Raw genomic sequence first — 21,828 nt, forward strand, 5'->3', positions numbered from 1 at the left:
TCTTGTTGCATGTCTTGTTTTATTATAGAAACGAGAGGAGCATTTAGAAGGGCGTGGGGTGAGCTCATCCGTGAAATGGAGCTGGGCAACTTTTGACCCGAGCCAAATAGCGGGGAAACGTCTCGACGGGGTTTTTGGGGAGTGAGGGATTGGGCGCTCTTCTCACGGCATTGTGATTTGTTGTAAGCAATTTGCTGCAGCTTTGCGAAAGTTGATTTGATTGTCCAAACAAGCAGTTCGGCTTCTCGGTGCGTTGTGTTGTGTTGGGTGAAAATCGCGTGTTACCCCTGAGTGGACCCCGCTTCGTTTCTCTCGTCTCGCTTAAATACAGGAGACCAAGTGAGAGTTGGCCCGATTTACTACCTGGTGGCTTCTTCATCTACTTTTCAAACGAGGGGCCTTTTGGCGCGAGGGATGATTCATCGATAGATAATAGTTTTCATTTAGTGTGGTCTGTTTCGGCCTCAGCCCTGCTTTTCCTACAGCATCGATCCCAATTCGACTAATCCACCCTTCGCTGTGCCCATTTCGAAACAGTACAGCGCACGAGAGAAGCACACCCAGTTATTGCACCGCGCCGGTTTCCTATAAACTTCATCTATTCTCAAGAACGAAAATTTTCGTCTTTCTGGGGGGCTCCGATTCCTCTAACCAATGCCCCTTGCCAATGCCCAATGCCCAAGTCTATTTGTATTTTCGTTTTCAAACCATAACGTTATGCCGCGCATGAATAAGATACAAAAGGCGGTCTTCCCTCAATAACCCAATTGCCCCCCAAGCACCAATGGAAATAGTGATTCAACCAGAATACTACAAAAACACGGCTCCACTCTCCTCACTTCCACCTGCGATTCTCCTACGTCTCGAACTCAAAAATAATTCCACCATCCTTTTACTTCCAAGCGCTTGAGCCTCCAGATCACTTGCACTCATCCTAGGCCCCACAAGCCCAGCACCTTCTGTTCCATATATATCATCTTTCTCTTCCTTGATGTTCTCGCTGTTTGTAATTCCTGGAGTTCTACATCTCGAGTTAGTGGATCTAGAGCCAAATTGACCCTCCACAGCCAAGCCCAAGCCTGGACTCGGGGTATTGACATTTATTGGACGGCCGGCCCTCTTCACTAGTTTTGCTGGCGTCTCGACACTTTTGATGCTTGCGCTCTTGGTGCTGCGGAGTGTAGTCTGGGAGCCATTCCTCTTGTGCAATAGGTTTCTGCCACTCAAGCTTGAGACTTTGACAGCAGAATTGGGTGCGCTCGCAGTGCGGGAAGTGTTGACGGTAGCGACAGAACGCAGAGACGACTTGGAGGGCATAGGCCTGAGAGGGGACCGGACAGGAATCGGAGGAGGTGGTGGTGGTATTGGAATTGTTGAGGTGCCTTCTTTTTGTACTTCAGTGTTCTCGACCAGCGAAACGGCAGATCTATTCTTAAGAATTGGCTTCAGGGCCGGCGCACTAGGAATGTTTGGATTTTGTTGTTGAACTAGGCCAAGTGGCTGCTTGGCAACATAAGCTTTCGGTTGAGAAATCTCGTCGTCGTCGTCATTTATCTGAGCAGCTTCTCGCACGTGCTTGGCATGAAATGATTTTGGCATCGTCGGCAAAGTGTAATTGACATAAGACGTGCTTGCGTTCTCCTTTGACCTCTCCAGTTTTGCGACCTCCGAGGACATCCATTTCTTCCACTCAATCGATCCAGTTGAACCCGTGACGCGGTGGCTGCCACCACTTGGCATCACAGGTCGATACGTCGTTCTATCAATAATGACAACATCACCATTACTTGATCTCGGAAACGGCATCTCCGGGATCTCCGGGTGGCTAATTGGAAGTGATAGAGCACTGTCCACCGCCGCAGGAGTCTGACCACTCGTGGTTCTTGAGTATATGCTTTCACTGTATGCCTTCTCGGAATTCGGAGCTGCATTCGGTAAGGTATCCACCGATACTGCAGCTTCGGGACCAAGGTAAAGAGGATTTCTGAGCGGAGACGCCTGGCCGGGTGGGAGAGGGTCGTCCGTGGCAACTACAGTGTTGTACTCTTCTGCCATGGCACGTCGGAAGGGACTGGTGGTTCTAGCTATCGTGACAGACGTTCCACCGAAAAAGGTTGATCTGGACTCGCGCAAGACTTTGGTGCTCTGTACAACGGGCTCATTTCGAACGGCGAGCTCCTGTGGGGTCAAACCAAAGGTCTCTGGAACCGTATGATAGGACATTTTTGTGCTCGCTTCACGAGAGAGCCCCGAAGTTGAAGCAGTCAGTTGTCCTCGCTCTTGGGGTTGCTCAACGGGGGGAACATTCTCCTTGCTCCCTGGGCCGTTCTTTGGTGAGAACACATCGTCTGGATGCTTCATCCTAGCCTTCCGAAGGGGATCTGCTGCAACCCACTGGTGTACATGACTTCCAGCAAATCCGAAGACGTCCTCAGCACGAGCAGAATTGATCGAGTCTGCTCTGGCCCACTGGTGATCGTGCTGCTCAGAACCACGGCTTTTGCGACCGCCGGTAGACTCCTCAGGCAATACATGCCTAATTGTTGTTGGAGTTCGATTGCCACGGCTACTGCCAACCGAACTACTTTGGAGTGGTTGCCGATTTGAGACAGCAAAGTTTTCCATGCTCGATTTGTGCGAAGCTTCAATTCTGGCTTTCGGACTATTTCCATCGAGGCGTTTCATCAATGCAGAGTAGACTCGTGCACTATCAACGAGGCCTTGGCCAGGGGCTGGGACGTGGCCAGTGCTCTTACTTGGTCTGTGGGAAGCTGGATATCCCGGGAATTGATTGACCAGTCTCGGACGAGTGAAGGAGGAGGAGGGAATGTGTGTTCCAGTCTCATTTATAATGGAAAGTCGTTGTTGCTCGCGATCCAGGTATGGTCTAGGAGTCTGGCTGACCATTATATTGACACCAGTGCTGTTCCAGCTTGTCACACGTGACTTATCATCGCTCTGTCCACTCTTTGAGCTTCTGATGCTTCTCACGCTTCCGGCATGCGATCTCAGCTGCTGATTCGAGTTTGCATTGTGGAGTGAAGGTACACGGGAGGCGACACGTGAGATTGCGGCCTCATCTGGGTGGGGAATATCCGAGAACTCTTGGTGTACCGTACCTGGATCGCCGTTATATTGGCGGACATGCGTCTCGCGAGCATCAACTTGTTGATTCGGAACTGCAACTGACTCGTCCTTGCTGCGCCCAAATACTCGCCGGAGCTTGCTCTTGATGGTCTTAGAAGCCCTTCGAGCCGCAACCTTCAAGCTAGACTCCGTGGAAGGATGAGCTTGGGTGCCGGAAGAGACTGGAGCACCGTAGCTGTTGCCACTGCTGGAGCGGACTGATTTTCTGAAAGGTTTCTCTTGCCTCTGTGCCTTCGATCGGAAGAGAAAGGATGGTTGTTCACGCAGCCTCTGCTGTGCCGTTTCGTGAAAGAATCTGTCCCGAGCCATCTGTACTGCTTCGTCATTTCGCTCGAAGATTGCCTGGCCACCTCGCAAAAAACTCATGGACTTTGGTGCCCGTAAAGCAGCCTGTCGAGGTGGGCTTTGGGGGGTCCTGGAATGCGAGAGGTTGTTCTGACGGCCAATGTATGAACTTTCCGGTCGGTCTGGAGTACCGTTGGTATAAAAGACGCTCGGGGCTTTGAGAGGGCTGAACATGGACTTTGACCGTCGAAGTCGGCGGTACGACGATGGAGTAGAGGGGGCATCTTCTTCATTGTTGTAGTATTCGACATATGGCGCAATTGATAGGGTGTTCTCGGCCGTTGCCTTGCTCATCGAAGCTTTGCCAATTGATGATGAACGACTCGGAGGTCGATAAGCTGCTGGTACAGCAGCGTTTGTTGTCATCGCAATTGGCCTCAGGTTTGGAGCGCGCGATTCTTGCGAGGGGCGTTGTGCAGCTCGAGACCCAATCGACTGCCGTCGCTGTACGGCATGCGGTCCAGCAAAGCGAACGCTGTGCTGCCTCTTGATTACATGGTCGCCGTTGGCAGAATTGGTCTGCTGTGAAAGTGGCTGTCGCTCCGGGACGAAGCCGATGTTATTTTGGAGATTGCTGCCGCTGTGCCCAACATCAGCACTACTCCTCTCCTGTGCTCGAGCGAAGGCTAACGTCGCCGCTGTATGCGCATGTTGACGAGCAACCGCCGGATCGAGGGATTCATGCTTGCTGTGAACTGATGATGTTGATTTTCTCCGACTTAGTCGACCAGAGTTGTTCCGTCTGAGCATCCTTGTAGATGCAATTGTTTCGGGAATGAACTAATTGAAATTAAAACTTGTAGAATGCGATACAGGTGCTGCCGTTGTCGCATGCATGTATTAACCAAAAAGTAAGACGAGAGCTTGAAGAAGAATGAGAACGAGGCCAGGAAGCTGGTGAGAGACTTGTTCACTTGGGAAGGCGCAAGCCTTCTTTCGCAAGACCAACATGAAGTAAGAGGGGAAGGTACTACCCAGATGGACCTAACCATCGGTTCTTATGTTATTTATTAACTCGGGAGGGCTTCTTCACACATGATCACCATTCCCAGTCGCATGGAAAGAGGAAGTCAAAAGAGGGTCATTGATACAATTCAGCAGTGGTCTATTGTGCAATACAACAGAGAAACCATGAGGATGCGACGCAAGGAAACCGGTAATCAAAATGCATACAGTAGGAAACCACCGTCCAGCCCAAGATCATGCTCCGGCGACAAAAGAATGGGAAATCCATGTCCAAGCGCATCAATGTAACATCCGCATATGGTACTTGTATACTGTCAGTCGGCTTCTAAAAGCTGAGCTCCTCGAAGAACTCGTTGAGCTCTTCGTCCACCATCTTCTGGATCTTCTTGGAAAGCTTCTCAGTCTTGGAGATCATGGACTCGCTGCTCTTGACGACTTCCCCAGAGATCATGTTGAAATCCTTCTCAATGGCTGCCTCCAAGAGTTCAACTGTGGTTGGTAACCTAGACTCCTTGGTGGCCATCACAGAGAATCCGCCAGCCTTGATGATAGAAGAGTAGTTGGACGATCCACCGCCGTTCCATGCAAGCACGTTCTTGGTGTCAGCTGGAACGTCGGTCAACGCACCCTCAGTAGCGATGGCAATAATGTTATCCTTCAGCTTCTTTGGGGTGATCTCAGCAACGGCATAAGCAGAGTCCTTGGATGGCTGAAGAGAGAGGTAGTATGCGAGGAGACCTGCGATATGTGGACTGGCCATGGAAGTACCGGAGATGGTGTTGGTGGCATATTTGCTGCCAATCCAGCAGGATTGGATGCTCAAACCTGGGGCAAAGATGTCGTTGCACTTTCCGTAGTTGGAGAAGTAAGCTCGAGAGTCGTCAAGAGCAGAGGCGCCAACAGTAATGGCGAGCTCAGCAGCAGCGGGAGAGTAGTTGCAAGAGTCGGCATTGTCATTTCCAGCGGCCACAGCGAAGTGGATGCCAGCTTCAACAGCACCATTGACAGCACGATCGAGAGCAGGGGACTTTCCTCCACCAAGACTCATGTTGGCGGCGGAGCCTTTGAAGCCCTTCTTTCCATCCTTGACCTTCTTTGTGTGAGAGAGGGCTGCCCATTCAACACCCTTGACAACATCTGCCATGGTTCCTGAACCGTTGGACTTGAGCACCTTGACGGCGTAGACATTAGCCTTCTTGGCAACACCGTACTTCTTGCCGGCAACGGTACCGGAACAGTGAGTTCCATGTCCGTTTCCGTCCTCATCAGGATCGTTGGCGGGGATAGTCTTGCCCCAGTGTGCGCGGCCTTCGAAGTCAACATGTTCGATGTTGGTTCCGGTGTCAATAACGTACACGTCAACCCCCTCACCAGCATCAGCGGCATAGAGATATTTGTTATAGTCGCTGAATGACAAGCTCTTCCGGTGGGAGATACGAGCGAGACCCCATGGGGCGTTCTTCTCAAGCTCTCCGGTGTCCCCTAAAGTGTGGACAACGGAATCTTTCTCGACGTACTCGACCTGATTGATATGTCAGTTTTGGGTATCAATAACGACAAACAAGGGTCTGAAGCCAGAGGCAGCAGGGACCGATCAAGGGAAAAAATAGGTCTTAATGTTTCAACCTGGAGAAGAGGGCGATGGGGGAGGATGGTGATGGGCAAATGAAGCTCTGCGGAAGCAACTTACATCAGGATGCCTTCGGACCTTCTCAATGACGGAGTCATCGAAATGGCCGGAGTAACCCAAGAAGTTCCCTGCAATATTATAGGTATGCTTGAGACCCTCAAAGATATCGGTCGTAATGGGAAATTGCGATCGCTTTCGAAGCTCGGTTCGTTCGTTCGCGTTGTTGAGGTGGATGTCTTGCACCCAGCTGTGATGATCCGAGGCAGCAGCCTCGGAAACGTGTTTCTTGAAGACGACGATGTAGGAATCGGGCACCTCAACTGAATTTGAGGAGGAGATCAGAGGAGCAACTCCGTCGTGGATTGTCTCTGTGCTGAAGGTGGGTGCCGATGACGCCAGCAGCGGCAATAGCGAGTAGCCGATAAGCCCGCGCATGTCGATGAAGAGAAGAATAATGCGGAAATGAAGGAGTGTCTGCCTGCGACGGTCGATTGATGGACTGTAGATGGGGGTGAAGACAGGTGTTGATGCTGTCTTCGGGGGGGGGATGGGAGTGGTGGGGGATGAGGGAGTTGTTGTGATAGAAGAGGACGAGGGAGAGGAGCGAGCACGAGGGAGCACGAGGGAGCACACGATGGTGACGGATGGCGATGGAGGCCAACGAATGGGGCGAAGCCCGAACCGGCTAAGCACGGGGCGGCTAGCCGTTTTCGGAAGCTTATCTCGAGCATGACTCTGGACGATAAGTGAGGCAGAGGAGAGCAGAGCAGAGCAGAGCGAGCAGAGCAGAGACCTGCAATTGTGTCTTCCACTCGTGAAGGGGAAAGAACGCAAGCAAGCATGATTCATGGCTCTCATCTATGAGTTGCAAACAGGTTTCCTATTCAATTGTTTTATCTATTCAACAGCACTCTCAGGGCCTACAGTAGTACTCAGTTGCTGGGGCACCGACACCGACACCGAGGCGAGCTTCGAGCTTCGTAGCCGCAGCCAGCAGCCCTTCCTGCTGCCTTGCGCCCTCTCCCCAAGCTCCGCCCACATCCATCCATCCATCCAACCAGCGCCAGCGCCACCGCCTTCTTCCGTAGCAATGACATGCGCTGGTCACTTGCTGTCCAGGCACGGCTGCGCGTGAAAGCACCACTTGCATGCTGGCTTCAAGGACAGAAGCCAGACAACTTACAAGGCTCTCGCCGCACTTCGTCCGTCTCCAGCTGCGGTGGCTCTCCGGACACGGCGGCTGGCTGTTTGTTTGTCTTGCTCTGCCTGAGACAGACAGAAGCACAATTGGTCGCATGACTCCTCCATCCAGCCGCCAGGACCAGATCCAGGAAAGGCTGGCTCCGCTTGTGACGTTCGAGTAGCGCCACGTGACCACCATCATCCACACCTCCCCCCCCCCCATTTCTTGGCTCCGTTCACGTGCCCGGGAGATAATTGGGTGAGAGGATGATGATCAATCGATGGTGTGCGAGGAGTGATAAGTACTGCGTACAGCTAGTGACCCTCGCTAAGGACGGCACATCCACGACTGTCGCTTCACACCTCTCCATACAATGATACATACAGTATTCGGGCATACTGGTACTATAGTAGTAAGACATATCCATAGCTCCACAACACATACATCACATGACCACACATACCTCTCTGATCGACTGCGTGCGCCACAGCCTGCTCGTTCGAGGGGAGGCAGTGGGGGTGCGACTAAAATAGGTCCCCCGTGCAAATCCCCCGGCCTTGACGGCTCTTGAATACCACAGTACCAAGTAGCTGTTCAGTATAGAAAGAAGGAAGGGAGGAAGGAAATGCGCAACATAGAGTACATGTGCTTATCATCGCACTTTAGCTGGAGAACAATAAAAATGAATAGTATCTCGTCTCACCTGCGGACACGGCTTCTCCACCCACTCCTCGGTCGCCCCGCGCGGACCAGACCCCCCGTGCATTCGAAACTCGCGAGGCCGATCAATCATCATGCTCCAGACCCCAAATACTCAGCCTCACCACGCAGGGCTTCCAATAATCCCACGATTCGATCCAACTGCAAATAAAACAAACTTGTCCTTTCCTGCAGCCGTCTGTCCTGCACAGCGAATCTAGAACACAACCACCCTGCAGCTACCCCGTCCACTTTTCTACCATTCCGAACCACCGGGCCGGCCAGATTCGATGACAATCGAGCTCTGCCTCTGCCTAGAACTCCCACGGGCGTGAGACCGATGAAGCACACGCAAGAGTCTTGATCATTCCCGGAGTGTGGGGACGGGGAGAAGAATGTCAGCACGAATTCGGCGGCAGCGCTCTTCGACGGCTGCGTCAAATCCGCCAGAGAGCACCAAAGCCACCGCCGAACTGCAACTCCTCCTCGATACTCTCTCCGCCACGCTTCGTCCTGGCTCCGGCGGCACATACCCCGACCTCTCTGCCATCATAGATCAGACCCAATCCCTACGCAGATATCTCATTGCCGCGCCCCGGACGTCCCAGGCCAACGATAACTTTCGACATCTCCACGGCTTCAATACCCTCCTAGATACACTCAAAGCCTTCTCGGGCTTCTATCATCCTACGAAGAGAAGCAAGAGAGACAAGACGCAGCTCTTTGAGCTTTTGGAAACCATACTTGGTATATTAGGGCAGACGTTCAGGGAACACTACGGAAATAAGATTTATTTCAAACGTCGCGTGGAAGGTGGTGGGTGGGCCGCCCTCGAACAGACTATAGCGAGCACTGGCATCGGGGGTAGTGAGTCGGACCTATGGAGTGAAGCGCAGCTTTTTGGGCGGCTGTTGGCTTTTGCGCTTGACGACAAGAGATTCGAGGCTTTGTGCCAGACGGCCGCTGAATTACTTCCTTCTGTCACAGAGGAAGGCCAGCTCCTGGATGATGGAAGCCCAAATGAACCTTTGGGTGGGAAAATCGCTGTCTCGAGGCCAACTTCAGACTGCATTGCTGAAGACGGGAAGGTCCTGGCTTTTGTTGATGCCAAACTCCAAGACCTTTTGAAGGAAGGTGCTTTACTATACAATGCCGAGATCGTGTCAACTATTGTCGATTTTTGGAGAACAATTCCCCGACGGCCTGGAACCCCCGTGAGCCCGGCTGCACTGGTCGTCATTCAGACATTAACAAGGATTTCGTCCATCTCAAATCACAATCTGTTGGCATTGCATGCAACCGGCATCTTGTCCACCCTCCTTCCCCTTTCTTTCGACTCAGACACTCCACTTGGAGCCTCTGAAAGACGGTCGGTGGAAGTTCTCTGTGCATCTTTGCTGTCCCTAGGGATCAGTACTCTAAGTGACGCTCAATATCTCATCTGCAACAAATCTCCCGCTGCGGCCGAGTTTCTCCTTCGAGCAATGAAAAATTCTCATAGTCCTGCGTACATACAATTCGACCTATCTTTGCAGGGTTATGCTTCAATTGAGCTCTCAACGTTAGGGCGGCCGTTTCCCCCTCCATCAGCAACTGCTGGTTATACTTTTACCGCTTGGGTTCACGTGGATCATTTCGATCCCAATTCCCACACCACCATATTCGGTGCATTTGACTCGACCCAGACTTGCTTTCTTCTAGCATATCTAGAAAAAGATACCCACAATTTCATTCTCCAGACATCTGTCACTTCTTCCAGGCCTAGCGTCAGGTTCAAGTCGGTTGTCTTTAAGGAGCGCCGCTGGTATCACGTCGCACTTGTTCACCGGCGGCAGAGAACCATGTCCTCAAGCAAGGCCGCGCTTTATGTCGATGGAGAATTTGCCGAACAAGTCAAATGCCAGTATCCCGTCCATCCGCCCCCTTCAAACGCCAGTACCGAGAGCTTTGCGTCGTTCGCCACATCCTCAACGAAGACAAACCCGGTGCAAGCATTCCTAGGCACGCCCCAAGATCTGTCTGCTCGCCTTGGCCGTGGTGTGGTATTCTCACGTTGGTCATTAGCTTCGGCACATCTTTTCGAGGACGTGCTCAGTGACGACCTGATCGCGGTGTATTATCGACTCGGGCCCCGTTACAATGGCAATTTCCAAGATTGCCTTGGTTCATTCCAGACGTATGAAGCCTCAGCTGCGCTGGGAATGCGTAATGAAATCATACACCCTGGTAAAGACGAGAACTCCGATATATTGGGTGCAATTCGAGAAAAGGCGAGCTCCCTTGTTCCAGAGAGCCGTGTGTTACTCAGCATTCTACCCACAGCTATTCTTGGAGAAGATGATCGTCACACGTTATATGAATCGCAACTCCTCCGTGGCCTGAACCGAACCGCAGGAAGTAACTTATTTCAGCTAACGCACAACAACGGAACCTCGGTTGCCATAAACGCTGCAGTGCCTTCAATCAACGATGCTTTGGCCAAGTCCCAAGGCACCAGTATTTTGACAGGCGGCCCGGTGGTCATAGTTCCACAATCACTTGATGATACCTTGTGGCGTCTAGGGGGGTTTGCTGGGATTGCTTTGAAATTGGTCGATAATGCAACTACAAAGGATGATATCGTGCGCGCAGTGGAACTTGTGTTTGAGAGTATCAAGTCCAGCTGGCGGAATAGTGAGGCCATGGAACGAGAAAATGGCTACGCTGTGCTGGGAGCTTTGATTCGGGGTAAAGTCGGTGCTGGCGCAGTGGTTTCTTCTCGCGAGTCCGCCTTTGAAGCTCCCAGCATGACCAGCGATGACATGGACCAGCTTGGTTTCCAGCTACTCAGTCTTGTTCTAGAATTTGTTGGGTATAACCTCGAGAAGCCGGAAGAGTCGTATATCATCAATCCCCTCGCATACCGAATTCTCCTTGTTGACTTCGACATGTGGAGAAAGACGGCACCGATCACTCAAAGACTCTACTACAAACAGTTTATTGTTTTCGGAGTCAACAGCAAGTTCCACGAATTTAACTCGCGGAGGCTGTTTCGAATGAGTAAGTCACTCTTTGCCCAGCATTTTAGGCCTCCCCTGACATCAAACAGGAATTGTGAAGAGGTTTCTTGACGCTCTCAAGGCGGAGACGTTCTCTCTTGATGTATTTCCGTCCTTTATGGAAGCTCTCACAACTCTGGTAAAGTGCAATGTGACAGCCGAAGTCTTTCGGTCTCTCGCACTCTTCATCACGTACGCGTATCATAAGCCAAGTACCTCCGGAAACCGGACGCCCAGGAACCAAGCTGGAACCCTACCACTACGATCTGGCTTGAATCCCAATGTTCCAAGACGACCGATTCTCAACACCTTTTTGGATGGTAAGGATGTGACGTCTGCAAATTTGACCAAGAGACAGCTTGGGAACAAGGTGCTGGAAATGTATTCCGATATGCTTTGCGAGAAAGGCAATACATCAAACATTCGAAAATTCGCCAGGACTGTCACGAACAAGGTTTGTTTACCCTTCGCGATTATTCGAGCTTTCGCTAATGTGCTAATTCAGTGGCTTTTGCACCTTCTGACAGAGGATGACCCGGAAGTGGTTGTTCATGGTACTAAAATATTAGCCCGGCTCCTTGTCATCCACGGCTCTGGCTACGTCTCGAAGTTTGCAGGGAAGACTGGCGGCTTTGCGATCATGCGACACAGACTCAAGAGATGGTGGGATCTCCCCACATTATGGCCAATCTGCTTCAGCATCTTGTTCGCCCGTGACGTTGCGGATATCGATTTTGAGAGGTCTTTCGAACTGTTCAGTCTTCTGGAGGCATTTAGCAACTGCAACGTAGTCTATCCAAACGTCCTACCGGTGATCACATCGATGTTGCAAAGCGGGTTGAAGGATGTCTTTCGACACCAAGATGACCCGGACTCTCCTCTCAACGACAAGGGCAATGGAAAGGGAGTTGATGCAGCCTTGAGTGTGCCATCCGGCCCGTCTCGTCGTAGGTCCATGTCGTTGACTAAGGAACTAGAGTCACGCCGTGAGTAATCCGGGACTTCATTTCATAGAGTACTTGCTAACTCGGTCAGAAATTCATCAGCCGAAGAAGGAACACCTCGGTGGACAGGCTACTGTCCTCCACACCGTTATCCGTTTCTTAGCGGACTTGTATTCCAAGTCGTTGGATTACAGGGACTTCACGGTAGCTTCCGACTACATCAGACTTCTTCTTGCCGTCTTGTTCCCAGTGGTTGTGAGCACAGACTCAGTCAGCCCTGATGTCGAGCTAAACTCTCGCGATTCGGCACTGACATTTGAGGGTGATGATGTTATCATACGGAATCTATCACGAGTCTCAACGATGCCCGCCCCGATTGTTCGGACCTCAACCGTAGAAACACTACTTCCACCAAGTCCCACAACACCAAGAGCCAAGCCTCTGAGACGAGGATCGTCATTCATTTTGTTAACTTCTCGGCCCTCTGAGTTCAGCCCTTCATCAGCCAGGTTGAATCTCGTCATGTCTCCCAAGAAGAAACTTGCTACTCAGGCCATCAGCAACTCCCTCGTCGAGGGCCTACTTGAACTAGTTGTGAATGTATTTATCGACCAAGTCATGGTCAGGAAAGAGTTTCCCGGCTTTGGTCTCTTCCAGAAAGTACCTCCGGGATTCCAAGAACACCAGGCCTACTTTGAGTCATACCTACTACGGAACACCATCTCACAACTAGGTAACACCATTCAGTTAGACCAAAAATCACTTTGGGAGCCGAAGCTACTTCAAAATATGGCTCGCTTTGTTCTTCATATTGGGGAGGCTGTCTTTGAAGGATGGTTCTTAAGTGGAGCAGAACCACTGCTTGACTTCGCAGGAACATTATTAGAGTATTTGCAGCGCCCCGAAATCTCCAAGATTAAGAGCGTCCGCCTCTGTAGCCAGGCGATATTGTCTATTAAAAGCGTCTTCCTAAGGGTGTCACTTCTCAGACTTTCGGAGCTTGACAGTGCTCAAGTCCCCGAGGATGAGGCTGTCGCATTCATGGATAAGCTACTCTACTGGCAGACGGTGGTCCTGTCTCCAGATCTCGCAGAGGATGACTTCTTGCAGCTGATCTGCTATCAGCTGTATTTGAAGCTCGTTGATTCACGGGAAAGGATCCGCCTTGCTGCTGCGAATCTTTGGCGGATCTTGCTTGTGCAAAAACCGGAAGAGACATCAACAATTTTTAATCATGCAATGACGAGTGAGCACCGAAACCTGACTTCCGGCTTCAAAAAGCTTATGGAACTGGACAACGAAACCTTCGTTGCGTGGGTTGACGATCAACGGGCCGAGCTTGATGCATTGTTCTTTGGGGCGATGTCAAAGACCTGGGAGGCATTTGTCAACAGTGAGAACGAGAAGACCGAAGAGACTGCCAAAATTCGGCTCGCGAAGCGAAGAGAAAAGCTCAAGCAATGGAATACCGAAGAAAAAACCGAGGAAGCAATCCTCTCACAACACGATATGGCATCCTCTCATTGGATGAAGAACATCTTTGCATCGGAGCATCTCAAGCACCAAAGAGCCCAACAAGATCAACAAGACAACTTCTCTTTCCTAGCATCCACATTCTCAAAGATGGATCGTGAACTTCACAGACCTTGCGCTGTCTTCGAGAACGACTCACCTACGAAATGGAAGCTCGACCGCACCGAAGGCCGGAATCGTATGAGATTACGAATGTTACCAGATCGGGCTGCACCGACCTATGACTATCAACCCAAACGTAGAATCACCGATGCGCCCACCCCCTCGAATGGAACTCTGAAGCTGAACACAAAGCTCCTCAACACTGGAGTATCGCCATCTCCCTTGCCGATCACAGGCGAACTGGCTCTCGATGGTCGGAACAGTCCATCAAGTGAAGCACTTGGTAATGCGCAACAGGATGATCCCGATATGTCACAAGAGAGCGTCATGCCTGAGGAGGATTTCGAGCTTGTGGATGACCCTAATGATCCTGGTGATGACGACGCCTACGAAGACAAAAATCGAAAAGTCATGCGAAGTCTCCAGAGAGGCGATCAGGTTCAACAAGTCTTCAACATTTCTCGCATTATCGGACTTGAAGCCTGTGAAGGCCTTCTTATCATCGGCAAAGATTCCTTGTATCTCATTGACAACGTCTTTCAGAGGTCTGACGGAGAAATCGTCAATGTCACCCAAGCTCCCAGAGAAGAGCGTGATCCATATCTGCAGATGATCGCTGGCCAAAAATCGACAGAGAAACGATCACAGACCATCAGAATGGACCAGGAGGCCAGGAGTTGGAGATGGAATGATGTGATCAGTGTCTCGAAGAGGCGATTCCTGTTCCGAGATGTGGCTGTAGAAGTGTTCTTCGTTGATGGTAGAAGCTACCTCTTGACCGCAATTTCCCCATTACTTCGGGACGATTTGTTCACAAAATTGACCTCGAAAGCTCCACACACAACCGGAAGCTCGTCACTTCCAAATCCCGAAGACAGCTGGCGTCTGGAGGCTCTTAAGGTCTCTGATGAAACGCCGACGACATTTGGGTCCAAATTTGGGAGCATTTTCAACTCATCTGCCTGGAATCCTGCCATGCGAAGGTGGGCTAAAGGAGAGATGTCAAACTTTCATTACCTAATGTTGGTCAATACCATGGCTGGCAGGACGTTCAACGATCTCACGCAATATCCGGTGTTCCCATGGGTCCTTGCAGACTATACTAGCGGCGAGTTGGATCTCAACAATCCTGCTACTTTCCGAGATCTGTCGAAACCAATGGGAGCTCAGCACAACTCTCGGTCTGCGGATTTCATTGAGAGGTATAAGACTTTTGCGGACATGGGTGATCACAACACGCCAGCGTTCCATTACGGCACACATTACTCGTCCGCCATGATTGTAACTTCGTATCTCATCAGGCTTCAACCATTCGTTCAGTCGTATCTGCTCCTCCAAGGAGGTAGCTTTGACCACCCAGACAGATTGTTCTACTCAATCGAGAAAGCTTGGCAATCTGCCTCAAAGGACAACATGACTGATGTTCGTGAACTCATCCCAGAGTTCTTCTACCTCCCTGAGTTTCTCACTAACAGCAACGGGTACAATTTTGGAGTGAGACAAGGTGACGGCGGAGGGATCGATAATGTACAGTTACCGCCGTGGGCGAAAGGAGATCCCAAGATCTTCATAGCTAAGCACCGGGAGGCTCTCGAGAGCCCTTATGTCAGTCGCCATCTTCACCAGTGGATCGATCTCATTTTTGGATCCAAGCAGCGCGGAGAGGCAGCCATCGAGAGTGTCAACGTGTTCCATCACCTGTCGTATCATGGTGCCAAAGATCTGGACAACATAGTCGATCCGGTTGAACGTCTTGCCACAATTGGCATCATTCATAATTTTGGCCAAACACCCCACCAAGTCTTTTCCAAGCCGCATCAAAGCCGCGAGGACTCGAAAAATCGGATTCTTCGCCTCGATTCTTCCGCCGAGGCTCTCACCAAGCTCCCCTTTCCACTCCTGGAATCCCACGAACGAGTTGCATCTCTAATATACTCAGCGAAGCTTGATCGCCTCCTATGCGCCACTGCATTCCGACTGAATCTTCCCCCACATTATGACAAATATCTGGAGTGGGGCTTTGCCGATCGAAGTGTACGGTTCTTCTTCAATGACAATCAGAAGCCTGCAGGCCACTTTGAAAACCTTCATCAAGGTCAATTATCTTGCGCAATCTTTGCCTCCTCACAGCTCCTGATAACCGCTGGCGAGGATTGTGTTATATCCGCTCACACTGTTATCACCTCGACTTCAAAACCCGTGGAGCTTCAGCCCAGATCGTCCTTATTTGGTCATAAATCCCCAGTCACTGTGCTAGCAATCTCTAAATCGTTCTCTACACTCTTATCGGCCTCCTGTGATGGGGCGGTTCTACTTTGGGACCTCAATCGCCTTGAGCTCGTGCGCAAGCTCACGAGTGGAAAAGGTCAAGTTGAGTGTGCGCGCATCAACGACGTCACAGGGGATATCATGCTTTGCCGTGGGAGGCATGTCTCTATTTACACCCTGAATGGAGACTTGATCCTGGACCAAAAAATCTGCGATAATCCCGACGATTCTATCTCGGCTTGTGCGTGGTATGAGGGGAAAGGGAACGAATGGCTAGAGAGCAGCCTCTGCTTCACCGGTCAGAGAGGCGGGGTCGCAAATGTTTGGCGCAAGGCTGTCGGAAGCGGAAGGAATGGGAAATGGAAGTTGGAATTGGTGAAGAGGTTGGATCATGCCGACAGCTGGAGGCAAGGGGAGACTGCTGTGGGCAGCTTAGCTACTCCAGGAGGTGGCGGCATCAGAGTCCTCGTTGACGCTGCGATCACCTGCATAACACCAATGGAGCAGACGGTGTATACCGGTGATGAAGATGGGCGAGTTGTAAGTTCTCTATTCTGTGTCTACTTCGACGGCTTTTCTAACGAGTGAGCAGTACCAATGGGATCTGGTGCAGAGAGAACGATAGACACGATAGACTTTTGGCGGGGTTGAAGAATGGCGTAAGAGGAAACGGCTGTAGATGAGAAAAACGCATTATGAACATAGAAATGAACGCAATTGTTATACCAGAATACTACCTATCTGTTTCGCAGGGCTGTATTTTGCAAATTAGTCATTTGTCTCCATTAGAAGAATGCCTTTCCACAAGTTTTTCAAGTGGTCACCGTTCAAGGTGGTGTCTAAGGACTGCTGTGCGTAGCGAATGCCATCATCTAGATCGGAAATATTGTGCGTCTGTTGGAATAGTTGCCGAGACGTTTGCACAAGGACAGCGTAGAAAGTGGCGATTTCGGGCACCGGTTCATCGTCAGCATCGTTCTCCACCAGAAGATTAAGGCCGCGCTCAAGCATATCTACAGCATCTCGTAGACTGTTAGCATGGAGTGGTATTCCGTACGCCGAAATCTTGTCGAGAGCCCCATCCTGTAGTGCCGGCGCTGCTGCAAGCTTCTTCGGTACACTAAAGTGAATCGAACACGTTAGTCAAAGATTCGATGACAGGACGTGTCGAGTATTTGTTTGGTTCGAGAATATGCTGCAGAGGCTGGGTGATGCAGACAAAGTAACGCCAGAGCATCAACACTACCTATTTTCAACGAGGTCTGTGGACATACTGACATCCACGAAATGAGGTCAACCTTGGCGGTCCGCCGCTCTCAAATGAAAGATACAGAAGGGAGTCGATAGTCCTAGGTTGAAAGGAACAGAATTGACCAAAGAAATTTTTTGTCTGTTGGTAGTGGTTTCAACTGATATCTTAGACCTGGGTTCAGCAGGAGGGCTGCACATAATTTAATCAACACTCAATTAATCGTTCGAACAATCGAACTTTCAACCCAATCAAGCGCTTAATTATAATAAATTGAATCCATTCTCGTTAATTGATTAGATTGCGTATTAATAGTCAATCAATCTAATTTAGGGGTCGAAAGTTGGACTGGTTGAATTATGTACGACTCTGTCCAGCAACCTGCTTTCTCACGTGATGGGAGGCCCCGCTTTTTGAAAGTTGCCCCAGCTTACGAAGTACGTGTGACCTTACTACGTGCTCCGTCAATTGAAAAGCTAACTCCGTCATGTCCATAACATGATGATCTGTTGCGGAGATACATTGACTGTTCATACCAAGATTCTCTGCGACGAGTTTCTAGGCAGCCGTCAAGTGTTTCATATTTAATACAGGTTCAGCTCGAAAGCCTCCCTGAAAGAATTTGTTCGAAGTGCAGACAAGGCTCTCTTCGACCTACGTTATAAATACAGATGTTAACATATGCCTACGAGACACACGATCGGCAATTTCTCGCTGACTGCGGCGAAATTATGAACTAATATGCAGATGATCGCCCTTGCAGATGGCGGATCTCGACACTGCTGCCGTTCAAGTTGCGAGGCAACTGGTCGAGACTACCCCAGACGACCATCCTAACCGGGCGGCGCGCATACGCAGCCTTGCACTCCAGCTCGGTGAAAGATTTGGAAAAACAGCAGTTCGTGCTGATATCGACGAAGCTGTTTATTTGTCTCGAGAGTCGATAGATCGGATAGTGGACAAACATGATCGAGCCAAACATCTTGATACTCTCGGGACCCATCTTTCGCAGAGATATCTCCAGACAGGAGACGCGAGCGACCTCGAAGAAGCGATCCAGGTTTCTGAACAAGCAATCGAAGCTTGTACAAACGCCACAGATCAAGCTATGTGCAGCAACAATCTTGGCATTCGGCTTGGTGATCGATACGCGAGATTGGGAACTGAACTGGACCTTGAGGAAGCTATCTGTTTAGCTAGGCGAGCGGTCGATGCTACCCCAAATGGTCCAAATCGAGCTAGATACCAGGCTAACCTTGGAAATCGTCTGGGTGACATATATACGAGCAGGTGCTTTGGGCGACCTTGAGGAAGCAATCCAAGTAATGAGGCAAGCCGCCACTCATGGTGCCAACGACAACACGGAAAAAGCCATGTATCTCACAAGCCTTGGGAATAAGCTTGCCGATAGATTCGAAAGGACTGGTCATATCGAAGACCTCGATGAGGCTATCCAAGTATCACGGCAAGCGGTCAAAATTACACCAAGCGGCCCAGCTCGTGCAACATATCTCAGCAATCTCGCAAACCAACTTGACGATAGATATCTGAGAAAGGGCACAGTCGATGACCTCAAAGAAGCGATTACGATAGCTAATCAGGCCGTTTCTTGTGCCACTGCTGGCCCAAGTCGTGCTATGTATTTGAACAATCTTGGAAGCCTGCTCAGAAATAGTTATGTAGCAACTGGAGACATTGCAGATCTCGAAGAGGCTATTCAGATGACAAAGCAAGCCATCTAAATCACGCAGAATGATCAGGACCGGGCCATGTACCTAAGCAACTTGGCACTTCAGCTTCAAAACAGATATTCGCGTGTAGGGGATATGGGCGACCTTGATGAAGCTATCCGATTCGCATGGCAAGCAGTTGACCTGACGCCGAACAATCATCCAGATAGAGTCAAGTATTTGGATAACCTTGGAAGCAGACTCGGCGACAGATATATCAGGACAGAAGCCATTTCTGAGCTTGAAGAATCTATTCAGATTGCACGAAGGGTGGTCAAGTCGACTCCAAAGGACCACCCGGATTTACCTAGGTATCTTGGTACACTCTCAGCCCGGCTTGACGACAAACACATAAGGACAGGAGCTACGCTTGATCTCGAAGAGGCTATTCAATTATCAAAGCAAATAATCGGTGCAACTTCAGATGACCATCCTAATCGGACGATGTATTTGAGTAATCTTGGAAACCAGCTGAATAATAAATATTCGAGGACTAAAAGCATGTCGGATCTTGACGAGGCTATCAGGGTCACTAGGCAAGCTGTTGATTCAATACCAAAGGATCGCATAGAACGGGCGGCAGTCTTACGAAACCTTAGTGTTCAACTCGGAGATAGGTTCGAAAGTACAAGCTCTCTAAACGATATCGAGGAAGCCATCCAAGTGGCAAGAGAAGCCGTGTATGCCACACCTCTTGCCCACCCAGACCGTGCTTCTTGCATGGTCTCTCTTGGATATAGGCTAGAAGATAGAGATAACACCGAAGATAGAAACGACGTCGATGAAGCTATTGTATTGTATCAGGGGGCCTTACAGCTCTCCAGTTCAACTCTTATAACCCGCATAGAAGCCGGCCAGGCTCTTCTTCATTGTTCCTCGGACTGGGAGCAATGCTATGAGGCTGCAAAATTAGCAGTGAGCTTGATCCGTGGGCTCACGTTACGATCGCTCGAGAACTCGGACAGACGGCATCTACTCCGCCAGGTAGTTGGCCTAGCCTCTGATGCGGCAGCCGTAGCCCTGCGGGCGGATAAGGGGCCGTTGGCTGCACTAGACCTCCTTGAACAAGGCCGTGGTGTGCTCTGGGCCTCAGTTGAAGAGATACGGGCCGATATACTTCCGCTACAGGAAAGGAACCCCGAGTTGGCAAGGGCTTTTATCCGTCTCCGTGAGGAACTAGAGACACCACCTTCTGTCGATACAAATGCCCTAGACGGACCCGACAAGGCGTCTTGGCTGGCCAAAGCAAATCGGCGTTACGATGCGGGGAAAGAATTTGACAAGCTAGTTGACGAAATACGCAAGTTAGCCGGATTCGAGGGTTTCTTGGGCCTGGCCAAAGAAACTGACATCAAGGCTGCTGCGAGCCATGGTCCAATCGCCGTCATTAATATCAGCGAGTATGGTTGCGATGCCATACTCATCGAGCAAGATCAACTCAAGGTTGTCGAGCTGAGCAGTCTCTCCGAAGAACAAGTCGCTGAAAGAGCAAATAACGGGGACCTTGGACACTTGGGGGTGCTCGAATGGCTCTGGGAGACCATTACAGAGCCGATTCTGGAGGCGCTTGGTTTTGATAAGCCCCCTGATGACGCCGCCGACTGGCCCCATATATGGTGGATTCCAACAGGCTCTCTAACCAGGTTTCCTCTCCACGCGGCAGGATACCACCGCAGGCAATCTTCCGAGGCGGTCCTTGACAGAGCCATGTCATCTTATAGTACTTCCATCAAGGCCATCATAGATGCACGCCGACGCAACAATACACCCACCGCGGCTCGAGCGCTTTTTGTGGCCATGGAGAATACGCCAGAGAGCACCCCGCTCCGGTTTGCGAACGAAGAAGTTGCGACTGTGAAAACCATCTGCAGGTCGATTCCACTCGATGCTGTCGAGCCAGGACGGCGTAGAGAAGATGTCACGTCGTATTTGCGAGACTGTAGGGTATTCCACTTCGCTGGCCACGGATACACGGACACAGAAGACCCAGCAAAGAGTCACTTTCGCCTGGAGGACTGGAAGGACAACCCACTCACGGTGGCCGATCTACTAGAGATGAATCTTCGCGAGCATTCGCCTTTTTTGGCTTATCTTTCAGCATGTGGTACTGGCCAGGTCAAAGACGAGAGATATATCGACGAGAGTGTTCATTTAATAAACGCCTGTCAGCTAGCGGGTTTTCGGCATGTTATAGGAACCCTTTGGGAGGTCAGCGATACAATATGCATAGACATGGCGAGAATCACGTACGAAGTCATTAGAGATGGAGGTATGACTGACGAGTCGGTGTGTCGAGGCCTTCACATGGCAAGTCGGGCACTCCGAGACACTTGGCGAAGCGGCTCATTTCTCGGAAACAAAGATGCAAGCGGCGCCAATATTGGTACCCAAACACATCGGAGGCCCAAAAGGCTACCGAGAGATGCATCTCTGTTAATACAGCGCGATAAGGTAGCACCTTTACACTGGGTTCCGTATGTTCATTTTGGTGCATGATTTAGCTTGATTCTACTCCTTAATATCAAGTGGCGTAATGTCGGTATTATTATTATTATAGCGGTATTTAACTATATCATATATGTTTTTGCCGGCGTTTCCGCCTTTTAAGTTTATTATAAAAGCTTTATTAATTATATTTATAATTTAAATTATAATTATTTAGATAAGGAAAAGTAAATAGTATATAAATTCACTAAAAATATTTATAATATATAAATACTAACTTATTTAAAAAGAATCTATTTAGTTATTAATAACTTGCTACTAGATTTTAAGGTTTTATAATAATCTAAGGTAAGGAAATCTGGACTTTTATAAGATTTAGAAAGTTATTATTTCTTTAATTAAATAAGTTATAATATTATATTTTTAAAATAAAGCTAATAATTAATTAAATTATATTAGCTTATAAAATATTATTTTTAATACTTTTTTATTTTAGAGAATTAAAAAAAGAAATTTAAAAAATATTAATAAATAGAAAATAAATAATAA

General features: G+C 49.8%; 4 protein-coding genes across 4 annotated transcripts; 2 read left to right on the forward strand and 2 right to left on the reverse strand.

Annotated features, from left to right (window-relative positions):
- Window positions 1–487: 487 nt before the first annotated feature.
- K444DRAFT_610114 (uncharacterized protein) lies at window positions 488–1,857 on the reverse strand. The gene has a single exon (XM_024879685.1). The coding sequence runs from the start codon at window positions 1,804–1,806 to the stop codon at window positions 811–813; it is 996 nt and encodes a 331-aa protein (XP_024740185.1). The 5' UTR covers window positions 1,807–1,857; the 3' UTR covers window positions 488–810.
- Window positions 1,858–4,457: 2,600 nt separating this feature from the next.
- Window positions 4,458–6,695, reverse strand: K444DRAFT_610115 (serine protease 2). The gene is made up of 2 exons (XM_024879686.1): window positions 6,149–6,695; window positions 4,458–5,980 (listed from the first exon to the last, which is right to left on the reverse strand). Exons 1-2 carry the CDS (start codon window positions 6,521–6,523, stop codon window positions 4,784–4,786), a joined length of 1,572 nt encoding a protein of 523 aa, XP_024740186.1. The 5' UTR covers window positions 6,524–6,695; the 3' UTR covers window positions 4,458–4,783.
- A 1,402-nt stretch (window positions 6,696–8,097) lies between these two features.
- Window positions 8,098–16,659, forward strand: K444DRAFT_610116 (beach-domain-containing protein). Its single transcript, XM_024879687.1, has 5 exons — window positions 8,098–11,009; window positions 11,059–11,462; window positions 11,514–11,994; window positions 12,044–16,395; window positions 16,448–16,659. The coding sequence occupies exons 1-5, from the start codon at window positions 8,366–8,368 to the stop codon at window positions 16,478–16,480; spliced, it is 7,914 nt and encodes a 2,637-aa protein (XP_024740187.1). The 5' UTR covers window positions 8,098–8,365; the 3' UTR covers window positions 16,481–16,659.
- Window positions 16,660–17,672: 1,013 nt separating this feature from the next.
- Window positions 17,673–21,745, forward strand: K444DRAFT_661309 (uncharacterized protein; the record flags this gene model as incomplete). The annotated part of the gene is made up of 5 exons (XM_024886568.1): window positions 17,673–18,189; window positions 18,305–18,743; window positions 18,912–21,308; window positions 21,610–21,627; window positions 21,739–21,745. Exons 1-5 carry the CDS (start codon window positions 17,868–17,870, stop codon window positions 21,743–21,745), a joined length of 3,183 nt encoding a protein of 1,060 aa, XP_024740188.1. The 5' UTR covers window positions 17,673–17,867.
- Window positions 21,746–21,828: the final 83 nt, after the last annotated feature.

This window comes from Hyaloscypha bicolor (genome assembly GCF_002865645.1).
Source record: "Hyaloscypha bicolor E unplaced genomic scaffold K444scaffold_52, whole genome shotgun sequence".
NCBI lineage: Eukaryota > Fungi > Ascomycota > Leotiomycetes > Helotiales > Hyaloscyphaceae > Hyaloscypha > Hyaloscypha bicolor.